The following is a 17,671-nucleotide window of genomic DNA, read 5'->3' on the forward strand; positions in this document are numbered from 1 at the left end:
TTAGGGGTGGTTCAACTTAAAAACGATCAGTTTAAAATATAATCGATTTAAGTACCAAGGTACTTGAAGAGTTATTTGATTGTTTAAATAATATACAAAAAGCTTGTAATATTTTATTTATGTAAACCCATTGTTTACACATATTAACTAGGTATATTTTTCAATATAACACATTTTCTTAGAATTATGTTATAATATATAATTATGAATAATGAAATTTTGATTAATCTAACCTAACAATATTATAATAATGTAATATTTACTCATTTTTTCTGTGTAATCATCAAAATTACTTAAGTTATTGTTAGAAATAGTAATAATAATAATAATATTTTATTGCTATCAATCATACAGTATACAATATAGTAATAATATTTTATACATTTCTAGTTACTTTTTATAGCGTCAAATAAACCAAAACTTAGAGAATAAATAACGATAATTATTAATATTTCACACAATTTAACACGTAATTTATTAATTGGACTTTACTATTCTTATATATTATTACACTAATAAAAATTTTAATTTGTACATTAATACAAGTGTTCATATTTAAACATAATAGGTAAAATAGATTTATAGTATAATTTATAAACTATAAATTAATTAAATTCAGAATATAAAAAATATGAATGATAAATTCTTGGTTAGCATATAATCGATTTTTTAAGATCATTTAAAATGATAATTATAAAATTTATGTATTATAAATATGTGCTCCTAAAATGAATACCATGTAAATTAATTTAATGAACGATAAATTGTATAACTTATTGTTAATTTATACTTATAATACTATATGTATAATAGAATTTTCTAAAAATTTGAAAAAGATAATATTATTATATACTATGTGACAAAAATTTCTAAGAAATGATTAAAAAAAAAATTTATTATTTTTTTAATGGCTTAATTATATTTTAAATAAATAAACATGCAGTAAATAAGAAATAAGATAAAATACAATATTTATTGATGAAAAACATCATTAGATAATTGTATGAAATATATTTATTATCTTTTGTTGATTCAATTTAAGGAATTTGTGATTAGCCAATATTCATTCCAAGGTATTTTACTTAATTAGTTAATTCAATAATGACTTAATTACAAGATCTTAAATCCATCTTACAGTTATATAAACGAATACATATTTTATATTATTATTCAAAAACAGTGTCATATATCAAATTGATAATTTTTCTAGGCATTGAATAAACCGTTCAATAAAATTAGATAAAGTAAAGTCTCTCGAAGGAACCCATGATACATTTTAATAATTTCATCGTGTATCTAATTCATTCTAACTGTTTTAATTCCATTTGATAAATATGATTTAAAAATGTATATTGAGCTATTCATCTAATATTTATATTTTATAGTTATTTTAATATTATATTATAACTTCATGATTAAGATTATGAGTATGTACTATGTATGGTATATAAATATCAGACAAAGTATGATTAAATTTAGTATTCACGTTACTGAATAATATAGATCACTAAAAATAACAGTATTATAAATAAACTTCATAATAAATATTTTTTAATTACAGTAATTGCTATGCATTTTAATAGTGTAAATATTTTTATCAAGTTTAACAAATATTTTTAGTTTCATAAACAAAACAGATTTAAATTTATCAGATTTTCAACTACCTACTTTAGTTTCATAAAAAAATTTCCTGTTTGTTTCAGTTAAGTAATCATTGATTATACTATTTCCAACAGGAAACTCAATACTTATATTAATAGCCGAGAGCTTATTATAGTTGTTCTATCATCAATGAAGTTTTAATGAATAATCTAAATGTATTAATCCATTTTTGTTTTTCAATTATATTACTGAACTATAAAGCAATTTATTATACGACAAACTCCATTTTTTAAATGTCTCCTTTAAAGATTGCAGATTTTGTTTTTGAAAAAATTTAACTATAAGCATTTTTCTAAAAATTTACAATTATTTATTAAATTTTCATTGCTAGAAACAAAAATTCCTTGCATTTTAATATTAATACAAAGTAAGTATTGATTATTATCATTTACGTTATTTTATCAAATAATAATTAATATATTTCATAACTGCATAATAATTTGAATGTTTGATACTTACTTTATAATAAGTTGGCTTATGAATTTATATAAATGTATTATTTTTTGAGTTGAATTTAATTTTAATTTAATTATTTATTTAACACTGTGTATTGTGTTTTCTTATTTATTATTAGTAAGCATACAAATATTAATGTAGGTATTGTATTTTATAATTGCCAATAACTAACTTCAATACATACCCAATTAAATTTTTAGATAAATTGGATATTCTAAATGACTTTTAGAGAACATTAATGATGATCATGGTGGCGCCCATGACAGAGCACTTGCTCTATACAATTAGTCTGTTAAATCTTCTTAATAGTGAGATATCACAATATGACCTTGATTCAACAGTATTAGAAACAGTTAAAATTGATATATATATATTTACATTTTAAATAAACTTTATTTTTTGAATATTTTTCCCATCACTAATTGTAATGATTGCATACAAAATAACATGTAAATTTATTTATTTAATTGTGTTAATCTTCCTATCAAAGAATATTAAATTCTAAATAAGTAAAAAATATTTTTTATTCCATGGTTACTGCTTACTGTTATAAAGCATAACTAAATTATAAAAAACCTGAAATAATCTTAGAAGAAAATATAAAACTATCTTTAAGCATCTCCCAGTAACTACTTAGAGTCAATACTAAAAACTGTACCAGACAAATATTGAATAATAATATTAAAACGAATAGGTATTATGAAATTTTTGAAATGAAATTCACTTGTTTAATATTAAATAATATTAAATATATAGGAAAACGATTTTTAATCTATAAATTAGTTTTAATCTAATATACGATTTTAAAAATATGTTGGCCTCGTAATATAGAAAATACATAAAAAATCAAACGATGGATGTACCATATTTTACGTTTATGTAAAGAAATTTAATTTTCCAAGAAAATTTATCTATATTATTTTAAACCAATTTTTTACACTTTATGACAATATATACGATCACATTTTATTACATTAGTGCACTATCCCATTGAATGAACTTAAAGTACCATTATCAATGCATTATGATACTATAACTGAATACTTTAACTCGTAAATTATGTTATTTTAATCCATTTTTATAAACTATGAATTATATAGAAATAAAATGTAAAGGTTTTAAAAATAACTGATCGGTTCCTATTTAATGTGTAAATAAAATTATATTATCATTCAAATATTATTAATCTAATTTACTATATTAATGAAAATATAGTTAACTCTTGATGGTAACTCAAATATTGATCACTCAACATTTTCGATATCTCTAAAAAATAAAATTCTCCTTGAAACAACAATAAAACTTTATATTTAAATAATCTTATAATCTAATAATTTATGAAATCTATTAAATATTGAGCATTTTTAATTTGGACCTAATTAAAGTATAATCTAGATCCAATTTTTTGACTAAAATCACTCTCATAGATTAAAATCAAAGAAATATATCGACAATTTATATTCTAGGTACTTAAATACACGCAAAAAACACACATCATTGTAAAATCAATAAAATCATTGTTATGCTCAGAATCTACAATGGACGCTCGTAATATTATAACTGGCAGCTAGTCAAATTTCACATTTATTATTAAAATAATAAAATAAGTAAAACAAAACTGATGAGAAAAATAATTATCATTAATTAAAATAGATTCAAAAAAAAAAAAAAATCACAAAGATTCACTAAAACATAAAAATATTTATGCATGTATAATTATCATATCGTTGAAAATTCGTTAACTCATTTTTAAAAACAACATATTTGTCAAATAAATTACTATTACATAATATTGTATTGATTAGGTATTGCACCATTACATCAATATCAATACGTAAATATTACAGAAAAGCGTGATAAAAGTTATATTTTTATGTGATTTCTAAGTACAATTATGATCTTTAGAAATTAACAATATTAAATGGAGTTAATTCAATACTGCAGAGTTTAGATTTATATTATACCTGTGAACAATAACAAAAATTTACAAATTCGTATAATTTAAAATATTAAAATATTTATTCGAGTAAAAATCACTAGCAGCAAATTATACGAGTAGGTATAACATGCCAGTAAAAAAAATCTTTACAGATATGAACAATTATCTAGGTATTATGGTACCTTTGGCTTGATAAAAGCCCGTGGGCTTTTAGAATATAATCTACAGGCGGCATTATAATGTGTATAGCCATTAAGAGACCATCGCAATCTCAGCTGAGTCCTCTATATATTTTAAACATACATGGATTTAAACCACAAGTTATACCATTCACACAAAAACTTTTTGGTAAACCAATTATATAAATGATCAAATCTCACTGAAAGTCTTGATTAACCATGACTATGACCATGACCTGTTCAAACCCTCGTCTTCATTTAAAACAAATCAAATAATTATTATTTGACAATACAGTAGATAGATATTTGCTCTGTTGAATAATAGGTGTTGTATGTACCCCATCATTGTTTTAATCTCTCGAGAATATATTTATATTAATATTAGTAATACAGTAGATTTAATAAATTTTCATATTTATCATATTATTAATATTTAATCATTTTAAAAGTATATTATATTAATATCATAAATTATTGTTATTAAGTTTTGAGCCTATGTCAACTTACCGTGAAATAATGTAATTCGTACTGTAATATAAATACGAAATTATGTTTTTAAATTATAATTAAGTAAATATATATTTGTCAAAAATGCTCATATTGATCTATATCAAAAAAAAAAATTAATTTGTTTAGGTACAGTTAATATGAAACAGTTATATTACAAGAATTTTGTACATATTAGTAAATTACAATAAATGTAATAAAACAATTTTACTTTTAGTATTAAGCATAATAATTATAAGTACAATCATGTGATATCATTAAAAAATCTAGTAATAACCATTAAATCAATATTTTCATACTTGGATAGATTACAAATGTTAAGTCGTAACAATATGGATACACCGTTGAAATAAGGGTACGTTATGTATCTGATTATATTGAAATAAAATTGTTGTGAACGAAATGGTCTTGGGCATTTTCGGAACTCGTGTAATGTTGTCGAAATGAACACGGGTCATGGATCCAACTATTTCTGGCTTCTCAAATACTAAATGTGTTCGTATTGTACTTTTGTACACAAAAACTAATATGTTTCAAAATAATATTACAACGTTGCAAAAGCATCTGTTAAATGTCTTTATGTCAAATCATACACGTCGGTAAACTTTGGTTATTGAAACTTAAGTTTGAACGGTATTTGGATTTCTGTTTCAAACCTCAAATACGCCCAAATCAACATACAAATTTACACAGTAGCTATGAGTTGATAATATTAATATACATATAAAAAAAAGTTTCATTCTATTAATACATTGAGTTATTATAATAACGATTGATGACATTTAAAAAAGTAAAATGAAACTTTTTAAGTTTTTTACAATAATATAGTGTATGATTTTTTTTTTTTTTTAATTTGAATGATACACTTCTACTAAATAGCTTTTATTATTTTTATTTCTTTTATATATATATATTTATTCATTTGCTTACGATATTTTACTTGTATTAAGTGAAAACGTATATAATCAAATGTTTAGTCTCCGGTTCATACCAGACCTAGAAATTGTACCAAAAATACTACGATTATTTTCCGAATCAATGATTGGCATTTCTAAAAAACATCAACCATACAAAATATAATATTAAATAGTTTGTAAAAGCTACTCAAAATACATTAAGTCGTTTTTGTAAATGAAAAATGCCTGTTGTATTCTACACATTTTTCATGCCAACTGAATTTTTTTTAATCGATATGTATCAATCTATAATTACTATTACGGTTCAATCGTTAGAAATGAACTGTACAAAATGAAATTGTTAAGGATTTTTTTTTCTATTTCAGCGTCCAAACCAACATTAAAGTACAAGTTCATCGGTCATTTGTTGAAACCCGGTCCTGACGTTTCGCTCAAGTGCATTGCGTTCGGCACACCAACGCCTCACATCACCTGGAAGTTCGACGGTAACGACGTGCCTCTTTCACAAATGTAAGGAAAATAATATTATCTTTCAAGCACTAAAACACTATTTTATCTTAAATAAATTTCGCGCATAATTGTGTGTACAGGACACAGGTGCATCACTTGATAAATTTATGTTATCGAACGTACATTTGTACATTGCATTTTAAATTCTCCCGTTAAGTCTGTAATATGCATTATATTATATATTTATAGTATACAAATATATTACAAGGTAACGCAGTGTTTAGTATACACTATTATTATATATTATGGCTTATGTATGAATATGCTTACGATTATTTTTCTATACAGGCGGATATCGGTTAGTCAGTATGTCACAGAAATCGGAGATGTCGTCAGTCATTTCAACATCACTAAAGTTCAAGTGGAAGATGGAGGTTTATATGAATGCGTTGTTTCCAACCGAGCAGGACAAGTATCACATTCGGCAAAAATACAAGTTTATGGTTTGTATGCTTAAACATGTTTTAACTTTTTATACACAATTAGGTATAGTTGTTAAAAATTAAAAACGCAAGATTCTTCCAAATTTTGTCTCACTAAAATCCATCATATTACACAATGTGGATTTTTCTGTAGATTAATATTAAATATATATATATATATATACATACAGATATATAAACGTTCGCAATATTATTTCTGTTCAAAATAAATGATAATATATACTTCAACGTCATCGTTGAAAAACCCGACACATCCATCGTTCTACTAGGAATTTTAAATAGAAATAGAAATTTAATTTTAAAAAACATATAGGCCCGTATATATTCTTCATGAAGCGAGTATGAAAGCTGTTTGATAACTTTAAGGGGTTGAGTCTGTAATAGAATATAGTAATTTCCATTACCTTACTATAACAATGCAAATATTTTAAAAGTGCACTGAGATGGAATATATTTGCGAATGCATGTTTCCGTCTACTTATAACGTCTATGTGGAGTTATTTGATTCAACATTTTAATATAAATTAATATAATATTATAATACAATAATATGATACCTATAAAATTAATTTAAAAAATATATTATATTCATCTAGTATGATTAAAAATACAGAAACAGATTGATCTATAAATATAAACATGTATACTGCTTTAAGTCATAAATACATAAATTAAACATTTAGCTACAAACGGGGACTAAAATTATATTCAGTAAATATCCATGAAATATGTACTCAAATGTAGATACAATATTTTTTAACTTAACAAAATAAATCATTTACAATTATGATCAATTAATATATTTAAAAGATAACCTTTTATATTAATATTATTATTTGTGATCTTATTTAAACACGCTTATAGAATGATATAAATATTTTAAAAATTATATATAGAATGCAGTTTTATAAAATATATATATATTGTTGTTTGATATAATATATTATTAAATTATTGCAATTATAGTACCATAATATATTTACAAATATACAGTTTTTTCTTCGACGATTATTGACTATTGTGTTGCATACTTTTGTACTTAAAATTTCAAAAAACCAAATATTCAATTTAAAGTTCATCAATTACATCCCATACGCATAGCTTATACATTTATTCGGAAATTTTTATTAAATATAATTAATGACATTTTAGGTTATTTAATCAGAATTGTTCAAATTAAAAAAAGTATATACGATGTTATTCCTGAATTCCACCCTAGTGACAAACCATGAAATAAATATGAAGTATTGAAGTTGGTTACTAGTTGCTTCTATTAGAGGCTATAATAAATATATAATTTTGTAAATTAGGTAACTTATTTATATGAAAAAAAAAGTCATTTATAAATAGTAATGAAGTGGAACTTTTGTTTTAAAGGCTAAAGCCCATTTTTATCCATCGGATCAGAGCTCCAGTGAAAATAAAATTTATAACAAGGTCCATTAAATTTATTAATTATTTTGATACGCATATATAAAAAAAAACATAACTACAATTAAATGAAAAATAAACAAAAAAAAAATACCAGATAATTGATGAATTATACCCGATTTAAATCACAAATTATTTAAAAATAGGTCTACACTATATAATAATTACTTATTTATTCAAATAGTATAACTTAGTTATACAATTGATTAGATTAAGGAAACAAACAACTCATTTAAAATTCCTTCTCTAATAGTCTGTATTATCACATGCATATTTAATAATCTATATCTTAAACAAATTACAATGATATAAAAATAACTTGTAGTATTAAATATTAAGGTCGTTTAAACAAGAAATTAATCGACTTATTTATTGTTTCTGTATAAAATAAATAAAACAATTCTTATTTCTACGGTTGAAAATATTTTTCTATGACAGTCCTTATCCATCATCAATAAATTATCAGAAATAAAGGTGATATAAGTAATAGTTTCTTATGTTTATTTAAAAATATATTTTTTTATATATTATACAAAAACTTGAAAAGTTGAAAAGTTATGTTTAAGTTCAAATTATTACTTTATATATTAATAATAAAATTAAAATTAAACAAATTGAAGTTTTAAATATATTAAAACGGAAAACGAATAAATTTATTTTTAAATCATTAAACCAAACATTAAACGATTTGTTCAACTAAAAATTATAAATATCATTAAATAAAATGTAGGTAACTTAAATCAAATAAATTGAAATATTATACCAATTACATTAACATAGTATTATAGATATGTTTTGAACTTAAACGACGATATTACCATATCAAATCTACTTTGATTTTAAAATATTTTCTATTTTATCTCTACTCGTTTCATCACTTTCCTCGAAATCTTCTACCCTCAATTACACATTTCAGTTTCTTAAAATCGACAACAAAAATTATCTGATATTTAATTAGAGACACTAGAGACACTAATTTCAGATAATTATTTTCACCATATTCATGTTAATATGAAACAGGTAGTTTTTTACTGTAATTTATTATAATATATATTATAACTATTATATAAGTAATATACGACAAGTCAAACATATATAATTATTATATTATTTCAAATTATGCATTACAAAGAAATTATCACACAAATTTTCGTCTGATCTTAGCCATAAAATAAATCTATCTTAATTTATATTTTTTTTTACATTGAATACATCATTTTATTTTTCGTCAATAGATAGAAAAATAATTTAATAGTATTCATAATCAACGTTGCTCGTAAAATATATATTATAATTCCTAGTTGTTGTGTTATTATATATTCGATATGTCAGAAATTATAAGCATTGGAAACAGAGCTATAATTGAATTTAACGAGTGTTATAAATTTGGGGATGAACGTTATTAATTTGGTGATTCTTAAATGTTTCCCAGATATTGTCATTGTTCTCGACTACTATTCTTGAGCCAAAGCCAAAATATAAATCTATCTCATATTCTCATCTGCGGCCAACCCGAAACGTGTTTTTTCAGTAACACAAACCTATTTTGTACTTTGGAACTTTGTTTTAAAATGTTTACACTATATGAGTATTATACCTACATCAAATTTGTTTGTACAATTATTATAGGTCATTTGAAGGCAATAACAGCTTAAAACGTATTAGTTAAGTATGTGGGTGGATACGATTGGCAGATATTATATTATCATCAGTTTAGAGCTACAGAAAAAGACGAGTTAAACATTATATGCGATTGACGTGAGAAAGGCGTAAAAAAAATTCTATGTTTTTCTTGTGGCTCGCGTAGGACTTTCGGTTTCACGCCCCGTACAAGTGTTCGGCATTGTTCGAGTTTCAAGCGAGCCGTTCTCGAGCACCTGGTAAAATGATGTAACAGTCTACTATTATAGTGGCCGTGTGTCACTCTATATCCCACCCCCACGACCAGAGGATTGTTGAACGGAATTCAACCCGAAAAGTACCGTCGCATGCGTATTATGTAATAACGTATTATATATTAACCGGCGCAATTAAACTGCACACTCGAAATCCGCGACCCGGCCCCATTAAACCGACTGATGAACTCGTCCGCGTTTTTAGTACACAGCACACACGTGAAGTAAGGGTGTGTGTGCGCTTGTTCGCAAAAGCAATTAAACGTTGTATTTTACGTATGAACGCGCTGTTAAAAGTGACGATGCCGAGGATTACAGATTCATATTTGTCCGGAAACTGGATTTTATTTTCGCTGTGCGTTTTAATTGATTACCGCGGTTAATACCCATCCGACGTAAAGCATAAAATTAAAATATAACTTAATGTGGGTAAAACCAAATTGAAGTTGTAGGTTTTCACCTGTAACAACTATTATAATAGTCTTGCTGTATCGCATACGTAATAATAAATTAGTCTGTAATTTTAAACTTATACACCGTTATTTTTTGTCCAAAATGTTAAATTACACGTTATTTTTCGACGTAATATTTAGTGGTAAATTCGTTAACATAATATTTATTCGCGATAATGGCTAAATTAATGTTTTTTAAAATCAAAACTTGTGTAATTTATCATAATAGTGAATATAATAATTACTTTGTTAGCTAATAAGCTTTCGGATATAATACTAAAAACATTTATAAAAACTATCAGACTATACAATAAATCAAACTTGGGTTAAATAATATACTTACAAAAAAAATCACTTTTTTTTGCAAACATTTCAATAATATTTGAATTTTGTTCAACAAACATTTAAATGTGAATAAAATATATTTTTGCCTTTGTATTAATTTTAGAATACTGAGACACTTGACGGGCATTTAAGACGTTCCTGAATATTTTATAGAAATTCTATAAATTCATAATGTTGAATGTTTGTAAATTTCTAAATACTTTTGAATAAGTATTGGAATATTTATGTTTATAGGTAGGTAGTATAAGTATATTGAATATTTTGGAATAATTTCGATGACTGTTTCGTAACAAAACTAAGAGAAATATCTGTGATTGACATTAGTGAACAAAAAAAAAAAAAGCTTTATATATTTTATAATATTCACACAACGCCGACACGTGACAGTTACAAACATCAATGTTGGCAGTCACTTAGTAAGCTCGATACGCTAGTACTTAAATATATCTATTTATTTGAACGACTCACCCAACAACTGCCAACGATTTAGATATATGTCAACCACAATCAATGATGACTGGCAGCATTTGCCGACTTTCTGGAACATTCATATTAAAATATCTTACAATAACGCAAACATCGTTCGATACAACATAAAACATAACGATTGTCATAACATATTGTCTTGTGTACTTATTCATTTCATATTTGACACTACACGTTCTAAACCATATAGTTCGCACATAAATTAAAAATTAAAATATTATTATTATTAGTGGTAGTAGAAGAAGATAAAATCAGTATTGTTATTGCTGTTGTGTTTGTAAGTCGTTTTACATAGGCCCGTGACACAAACATATTTCAACTAGAAATATGCGTTTTTTTCTAATGTGGACGTGCGCTTTGGGAATATTTGCAATTCTGAAATTCAACAAACTGGCATCGTTAAAGCGATATTGTTGAAACTGTACTGCATATTATACGATATGACGTGTAAGAAACAACCACTACAAAAAGTTAGAGAAGGCCGCCTCATACGACAAGCTGTAATCAAGCCAAATTTATAAAATTTATAAGTAATTTTAACACATTTAAATTCAATAAATATTAGTAAAACCAATGAAAACCTATAACTTGATTTTAGACAACAGATACTCACATATTATATCAAATATTAAAATCAAAATTGATATACTGTTTAAAAAAAAAAAAATTAAAACTTTTATAATAAAATTACTTAACTGAGTTTTATTCAAAATTACCTGATAATTGTGTAAGTGACATCGTCACAATAAGTTAAGGTTTTATAAAAGTAAAAAATAACTAATTGATCTTGTTTTTGAGTTTCTATCATACTTTCTCAGACCTGGTGTATTAATGTATTATACGGTTTATTATTATTATTATTATTATTTTTTTTTTTTGAGTTATGGAGAGGTCTTAAAAAGAATATGGTCATTTATAATTCACAGTTATTTAAATTATTTTGTAAATAATAATACGTATATATTAGACATTATCAAGATAATATATAACACTTTTTTAGTTATATATTTTTTTTTAATTTCTTTAGGTTTCGTTAAGTATAATAAATTGTATGATTAAAATGTACGATAATATGAAAATTGTGTGTATTTCAGGTGATCCGGTAGCCAAGAAAACTCCTAAAATAATTGCACGGGCTGGTCAACAACTGCAAATGACCTGCCCAATATCTGGGTATCCAATTTTCAACATCAATTGGGAAAAAGGTATGAAAAAAAAATTAGGATATGGCCACAATATTTTTACAAATTTGTTGTAGATATACTAGTATTTTTTTACTATTGTATTCTTTTATTTTTTAAGTATCTAAGTATCAGTGAAAATCTACTAAACACTTTAATATCAAAATATACAATAAATTTATATGAACACGTAATATCAAAGTATAGAATAGGTTAGGTTGAAATGAAAATTATTACTGATATTTAATAACTGATGAAAGATAAAAGTGAAAAGTTTTCAAGTTTAATATTTTTATATTATTGATGCATTATTATCAAAAACTTTATATTAAAATTTACTGTTTTCGAATAAACTCTTATTCGACCTTCCTTTTCTTTTTCGATAAACTTAAAAAGCAATATTGATGCCATCATATATTTTTAAACGCTCACAACAATCCAAAATGTACTATTTTCATTTTCCAATTTTTAGTATTTATTGAATATTGATAGATTTTTGAATGATAACAGAATTATGGTGATTGAACAAAAAAAAAAATTGTAACATCTTAGTAAAAGTGTTTTTGTTATGACCAGTAAGTAATATTGTAATTTAATATACAAAATTTAAGATTTGAATTTATTAGTTGTTCTAAAATGTATCTATTACATCCAATTATCCAATAATACATTTTTACAAACTTTGACGAAATAGTAAATTTATATTATTCATTATTGAAAAATGTATTTATACAAGTAAATAGGTTTTAGAAAAGAAAAATTAGGAATTAGTACGCATTTCACCATTTTTTTAAATTAACCAATTATTTAATATGGAAGAAAGGTACTAAGCTTTCTTTCGTATAATTTGGAAAACGTTAATTTGGCTTTTTTAAATAGTGTTTTCAAACGTCATTCATAAATTAAAAAAGTATTTTAACAAATAAATAAGTGCTTTAGACAGAATATAATGGCAACATTTGATTTCCAGCATTTTTTTCTACAAGAATTGACATAAAAATTTAAAATTGTTGTCAATTTTAAGAAATAGTATTTTTTAGATCATCATCTCACAAAATGTTGTTACTTATATTTATATTAAAACTGAATTTACAACATTCGATTTTGATATATTTCTTTATTCTTTATATATAATAGTCTAATAACAATCAATGACTTTAATTTTCAGAATTAGAGAAAAATTTTAAAACAGTAATTTTATAAAAGAATTATATTATATGATTTTCAAGAGTGAGTAATTTTGAATTTAGAAGTTTTAATATAGCAATATATTATATTAAATGTGTGGCCATGAAGTTGTTTGACGATTTATACTAGAAACTTTCTATTTTTATCTATTCACATAAATCCAGCATTAACTTTAATTTAATGTTATTAAACCTCTACGAAGTTTAAATTTTGCGATGTAAACTCAGACATTATATACCTACGTTATCTAATGAGTTTTTCAAAATTGTCTAAACTGATTAACAATATACCCAAGTTAATGGCAGGGTGATATTTCTAAGAATATTTTTTTTTTGTCATTAAATCTAATTTTTAACATGTCATTAGTACATATTTTTTTTTTCTAAATATTACCCAAAGTCATTAAACATCATTATTAGATTAAGCACTAAACCTCTCACTGAAAACATCATAAGGGTTTCAGCTTTTAAATTTACTCATAGCATATTTTTTTCCTGTATCATCAATCACAGTTTTAAAGTTCAATCAACTATTTATCTCACTCCTTAAGTGGTCATCGTATTTTATTTTAGTTTATAATACAGTACTTTGTGATCCATTTAAACATTTCATAATTTTAGTTATAAATTTATAATACACAAATGGAAAATGAAAATGTACATTGCATATTATAGGAATTTGAATTAAATAAGCCAAATTTCATCATAATAATTTACAATATTATATGTATTAAACTAAAATGCAATAAATTTTAATCAAAATTTAGTATCCTGTTCAATTGAGAATAACTAATTTATCATCTTTGGTCATGTTTTTTTTTAGTTTATTTTTATTATTAGAATACATTATTTGATAAAATTTACAGTCAATTCATAATAGACAGTTATCATAAATTATTGATATAGTAACTACTTACAAATAACAATAGCCCGATCAATATTGTCTCAATCTATGTATAATTAAAACTATGTGTGTTGTAAATCACTTTATTAGTTAATAAAAAATCTTATTTGGTTTTAATAGAGATAATTTAATTTAAAATATCTTATCAATTGTATGTTTTTAACATCATAATATTATATAGATAAAAATAAATGTTTTAATATAAGAAATGTAACTATTTGAAATCATACAAAGAATTGTTATACAAATGTATAATATGATGCATGTAAAAAATCCATTGAATAATTTATGTTTAAATTATAATGTACAACGATAATGTAAAAATTAAAAAATAATAATACGAACGTAATAAATAATAAAGTATATAAACAAAATAAGAATATCATAGGTAATAGGTTTGTACATTTCTCAGAAATTGATGAGGTTTGGTTAAAAATTGACTAGGTAGATAGCGATTAGTTCAATATTAACAAATCATAAATTATATAATTTTAAATTAAAATGTAAAATTAAAATATTGGCTAATAATGGTAAATGTCCGAACAAACCAAGATTATAGAATTTAAAAAATGAAAACATTTTTTTTTATTACCCACGATGCATTTATCGTACGTAGAAATATGTTCATAAATAATGTACGACGTATACATACGCGCTTTGAGTTATACTGAAATACTTGAGGTAATTAAGTGGTATACATATCACTGTGGGTATTATACGAAAATTGTCTTTATTGTTGTTCCCGTAGGGTGAGTTGCGTTATATAACAACCAGCCAACAGTCTCCCCACTCGACGTCTACTTTATGTAAGTCTGGGTTTCTAATTATAGCCCGGAGGTTCATCAAAACACTCCGGCTATCACACTACGAGCGCGCCACTCTTTTTCGCACACAAAGCTCGGTCCATTGGTACGGAAAACTGGTCATTTAAATATGTTATGAGTTGTACCCATCAACCCCGTGCGTGTTTGTTCTGTTTTGTATTTTTTTATAAAATAAAAACGTACAGACTCATACACCCACGTATTCGATAAATTGTTGGGAGAAGAGATTACAAATAATGTTTTTTTTTCGTCTCCACATCGGGCCGTGTAGACTAAACTAAATTATAAGGTACGACGGGAGTGCCCATTGTGCGTTGTCCCTCGAAGTGCATAGATTGATATATATATATATATATATATTTTTACCCTTCACATTGTTCAGTTTCTGTTCGAGCTTTTCTAATGGTATTGTTTTCCGGCAACAATATTGTACCGGTACATTACAAACAATAGAAGGTGCTTAGAAAAATAGCATACGGAAAAAGAGAGGCTCAATGTATATTATGTATAGCTTTCCGTGCACGATTCTGGCACTGATTTTTTTTTCACTTTTTCTCCCTCTTCTATTGTTTCATAACTTTTTACTTATATATATAAATATACATGTATGTTTCTATCAGATAATAAGAGGTTACCCGGAGGAAAATTGCTGAACAAAAGACACAAGGTATTTGCAAACGGCTCGATAGTCATCGAAAACGTGCAGAAAAAGTCCGACCAGGGAACGTACTACTGCGAGGCTAGCAACGACAAACATGTGGTCCGAGCTTCGGTTGAAGTGATTGTAATAGGTAAGAATTTATGCAACGAGTCTAATTATTATTATAATTAACAATGTTCAATTTATTTCGGATAGTTTAGGTTTTTTCACGAAGATTTAAACTGTCATTATGGAAATCGGAAAATAAATAAATTAATGGCTTTTTTTTTTAAATTATTATTACTATTATTAACTACTCAAAGGGTGGATATTAATTAATCGCTGTGCAGATTTTAATTGATGTAACAGGGCTAATACAAATTTGCGCGTTCAGTCGATTTAAAAATTTAACCAACCGATAACTAATCACTGTCGACATAATTATACATGTCGTTATAATAATATATTGTTTTAAAATGTCTGATACTGATAATACGACGAGACAATTTATAATATTTTTCAACCATAAAATTTATATTGCGCTCCTTTACAATAATTAAACCAAATATAAATTGACAACAGTTTATTTGAAAACCCGTATATACCTTATAAATAGCTAAGTAGGTAACTTATACATATAAGATTACCAAAAATCAGTTATTCATTATAATTATATTATTTTATTTTTAAATATACTAACCACATTTCATGATGAACAATTAATATCATATCATACGTACATTTGGTTTAAAACTTGTGTTAAGAGATATGTTATATTATTTAACTATGTTTAATTTGTCAAAATATTTAAAAAATATTTAAGGTTATTTTAAGGTGGTGATTTATTAAGGTAAACTATTCTCATAATATACTAAATGGCCGTATTTGGAAAAACGATTATCGGCTTTCGCGTTTATAGACCATTAAATATTTACTACGAGTCCTAAATAATAAAAATATTATGTACTAGTACTACATAATATGAAAGTTCTAATCATTTCAAATTCAGTAGCGTATGTAAGAATTTTTCATGTTTGAAAGGGAAGGGGGTTCAGATAATTATTTTCTTACACACTTCAACGAAGAGCTATATCATAAGTGCAACTATCAAGTATGTTCAAAGAAACCCCAAATATCCCTAATATATTATATTGTATAATAAGTCACTAAAAACACATTACTCAATGAGAGAAGCAATTGGCTATGAAAAAGTATGCTGGAGGACTGTTACATAAATTTGTCTATTTTCAATATTGAAAAGGATCTTATTAATTTAACAGCTAAACCTGCTTACGTATAACTTATTCTAAGCGCATATACATTAAACACAAACAAAAAATAAAAAATAAAATATTAAACACAATTATTTTACTTATTTTTAAAGTTTGTATCTGGCAATTAGTTTTCCAAAACCTCCAGTATCGCAACGCGACGCAATAAGTAATAAATTGTTATATACATATGTTTGATGATTTACAACGCACGCCATATCATAAAATTCATACACACGTCATTCATGCAGCTGAGTTTAAATTATATGCAATAGTTTCTCTGTTGAAAAAATGTCGCTCAATTGACAGAAATGGCAGCCGGTTGCTGTGACACGTGCATTTTTAATATTAAAAACAATTTTAAACTCGCGACTACTCACCAACATGCGTTGTTTTGTGGTAACCAATTAATTTTGAACACCATTAGATTAATGATGTCTGG

General features: G+C 24.8%; 1 protein-coding gene across 1 annotated transcript in view; it reads left to right on the top strand.

Moving 5' to 3' along the window:
- The window catches only part of LOC114129343 (cell adhesion molecule Dscam2-like), a 264,488-nt gene that overhangs the window by 218,054 nt on the left and 28,763 nt on the right, over nt 1-17,671 (top strand). Inside the window, 4 exon segments of the mRNA XM_050205218.1 lie at nt 6,026-6,170; nt 6,459-6,613; nt 12,317-12,427; nt 15,939-16,109. Of these exon segments, the coding sequence (XP_050061175.1) occupies nt 6,026-6,170; nt 6,459-6,613; nt 12,317-12,427; nt 15,939-16,109 (582 nt within the window).

Source organism: Aphis gossypii, chromosome X (genome assembly GCF_020184175.1).
Source record: "Aphis gossypii isolate Hap1 chromosome X, ASM2018417v2, whole genome shotgun sequence".
In the NCBI taxonomy this organism is placed as follows: domain Eukaryota; kingdom Metazoa; phylum Arthropoda; class Insecta; order Hemiptera; family Aphididae; genus Aphis; species Aphis gossypii.